Raw genomic sequence first — 2,609 nt, forward strand, 5'->3', positions numbered from 1 at the left:
TTTTTTTTTTTTGCGGTACATGGGCCTCTCACTGTTGTGGCCTCTCCCGTTAGCGGAGCACAGGCTGCTGAGCCTGTGCTCACGGGCCCAGCCGCTGCGCGGCACGTGGGATCTTCCCGGACCGGGGCACGAACCCGCGTCGCCTGCATCGGCAGGCGGGACTCCCAACACTGCGCCACCAGGGAAGCCCGCCCACACATCTTTTGATGAAGGGTCAAGGCCTTTTCTTTAAGAAAGAGTCCCTTGACTGGTATTTTATCTGATTGATAAATCCACCCTTAAGGGTTTTACCTACAATTTCCAGTTTTGGTTTTGTTAAAGTAGCAAGACTTCAACAACATGTGGAGAAAATTTGAACACAAGAAACTGTCTAGTTTAAAGAAATTTTCCCACATATTTGTCTGAATTTTTATAATTTTCTTCCTTATTTTGCAGGTTTTTTTCCTCCCAACCTAATTTGACATTATTTGTGTATGTGTAATCAATTATTTGTGATTTGTGTAATTGACCTTTTTCCAGACTTTACAGAGAATCCCATTTGGCTTTCATAGAAACATAGAAATAATAATTTAAAATTTGTACTTGTATATCTGTTTATTTAAAATAAAAGTTACAAGTTTTTGAAAAAACACAGCCGACTCAATAAATATGTGAATCAGTTGCTGAAAGCAGAAGTGAGCTTAGAGAGTAGCCTACTAGTATCAGATGTTCACTGTGCTCTGGGAACTTGTTAGTTTGTTTTACAAAGGGAGTGGAGAGTGTTGGTTAAGCCAGTGAGATAAATGAAAGCATCTACAGTAGTCTTATCTCTTTTCTCTTCAACTTAACTTTTAAAAGTAATCTTTGTTCACTGACTAACACCCTTGCTCTCTGTCTTTCACTGACAGTAGAGGTTCATTTACATTCTCACTGCCCCACCTTAGTCCAGGTTTTCATAATCTCTCTTGGATTATTCTAAAAGCCTCTTAGCTGGTTTCTCTGCCTCCAGCTCCTTCTTCCTTAAACCTTGCAAAGGCACAGCTCTAATAGTATTACTTCTTTGTTCAAAAACCATAGCTTTTCTGTGTTAAATTTAGTCTTTTAAGATAGTTATGAAAAATCCTGCTGGTCAATGATAGAATTTCCAAATGATAGGCTTTTGTGGCTTCTCTTTCTAACCTCAGATACCTTACTAGGGTTCATAGGCAAAAGGCCCAATTATTCTGCCAATATACAAGAAAAGAGGCACACCTCCCTTGTTAGATGAACTACACAGTCCAGAGAGTTTGAGGTCATTATTCCTTCCTTCCCTTTCTATCTCCTAAGTGGAGAGAGTTTTATTGTTAGTCACTGTTTATAAGAGTGATACATTACAGTTTCTTACCTTCTAGCATTATCTGACATACGGAGCAAGAGGCAAATAATTTGCTTTATGTCAAAGTACGTTTTTTGAATAAGGAGCTTTCCTAGCTTCTATGTGTATATGCTCTATTCACCAAATCAAGCTGCTTTTGACAGTAATCACCAAGTACATACTAAAATTATCTAGAAAAACATCATACATCAGGTTTAAACATTTAAAAACTCATAACAGAATGTTCATCTACTAATAATTTATGTATTTTAAAAGAAAAAGTGTAAATAATAGAATTATTACCAAATTTTTCTTTGCTTGTGGTTCAGAGAAGTGAAATTCAGCTTTTGCCCTATCATCTGAATTCACAGGGATTCCATCTAACATCTGTAAGTTAGGCAGTCGAAATATAAGCACGTGGCGATGTAGCATTTTTCTACAAATCTGAACAAAGTTAAAAATAACAATTCATTCCTTAAAAAAACTTTTTATTTCAAAGATTAACCTTTATAGAGAAGCATAGACAGCAGAGATGACAGGTAACAGCTAATTTGTAGTATTAAATGATATAAATATGAACTCCCTTATTGAAAGATTTCTCAATTCCCTGTTATGCCAAATGAAGATGAGAAGTGTTTTTTTTTTTTTTAAACAAGGCTACCACTTGGAGATTTAGTCTCTTTTTAGAGTATATGATATTGTTCATTAATTACAGGCAATCCCAGCTCATGAATAGGATTATATTATGAAAGTTCACTTACAAGTAATTAGTTTGAAACTTGTATGATAATTTCCCATAGGCACTATGCAGTTTAATTCAATACACATCTATTGAACTATATGATCCATCACTTCATAGTATTAACCTACTGTAAAAATACTTGCATATGTACGTAAGAAAGTGTGTAGAAAGTGTTAACATAGTAGGCTTGAGGCTGTTATCTTTAGAACGATCTGTTTGCAAGGAGCTCTTGACAAGTGTTTGGTACTTAGACTTTGGAAGCTCTCCCATCATTCCTTAACTGATAAGGGTAGTTCACTATGCCTAGACTGCTTATACAAACAATAGGATTCATGTTCAACCTGCTCTCCTTCTGGGAGTCTGGAATTTTGGTATGTGATTGGCCCAGAGTACCTACATGACCAGCTTCCAAAAAAACCCTTGAATGCTATTAAGTCTAATGGAATTTCCTGGGCAGAAATATAACACATTTGTTGCTACATTTTTGTTGGTGTGTGAAGAGTGCACACCGTGATCCCCTCATGTGAGGGAAAG

General features: G+C 36.6%; 1 protein-coding gene across 1 annotated transcript in view; it reads right to left on the minus strand.

Annotated features, from left to right (window-relative positions):
- The window catches only part of LRRC9 (leucine rich repeat containing 9), a 96,871-nt gene that overhangs the window by 5,568 nt on the left and 88,694 nt on the right, over window positions 1-2,609 (minus strand). Inside the window, exon 29 of the mRNA XM_007466054.1 lies at window positions 1,637-1,777. Coding sequence (XP_007466116.1) covers window positions 1,637-1,777 — 141 coding nt within the window. The remainder of the gene's footprint in view (window positions 1-1,636; window positions 1,778-2,609) is intronic.

The sequence above is a fragment of the Lipotes vexillifer genome, unplaced genomic scaffold, assembly GCF_000442215.2.
Source record: "Lipotes vexillifer unplaced genomic scaffold, Lipotes_vexillifer_v1.1 scaffold25, whole genome shotgun sequence".
NCBI lineage: Eukaryota > Metazoa > Chordata > Mammalia > Artiodactyla > Lipotidae > Lipotes > Lipotes vexillifer.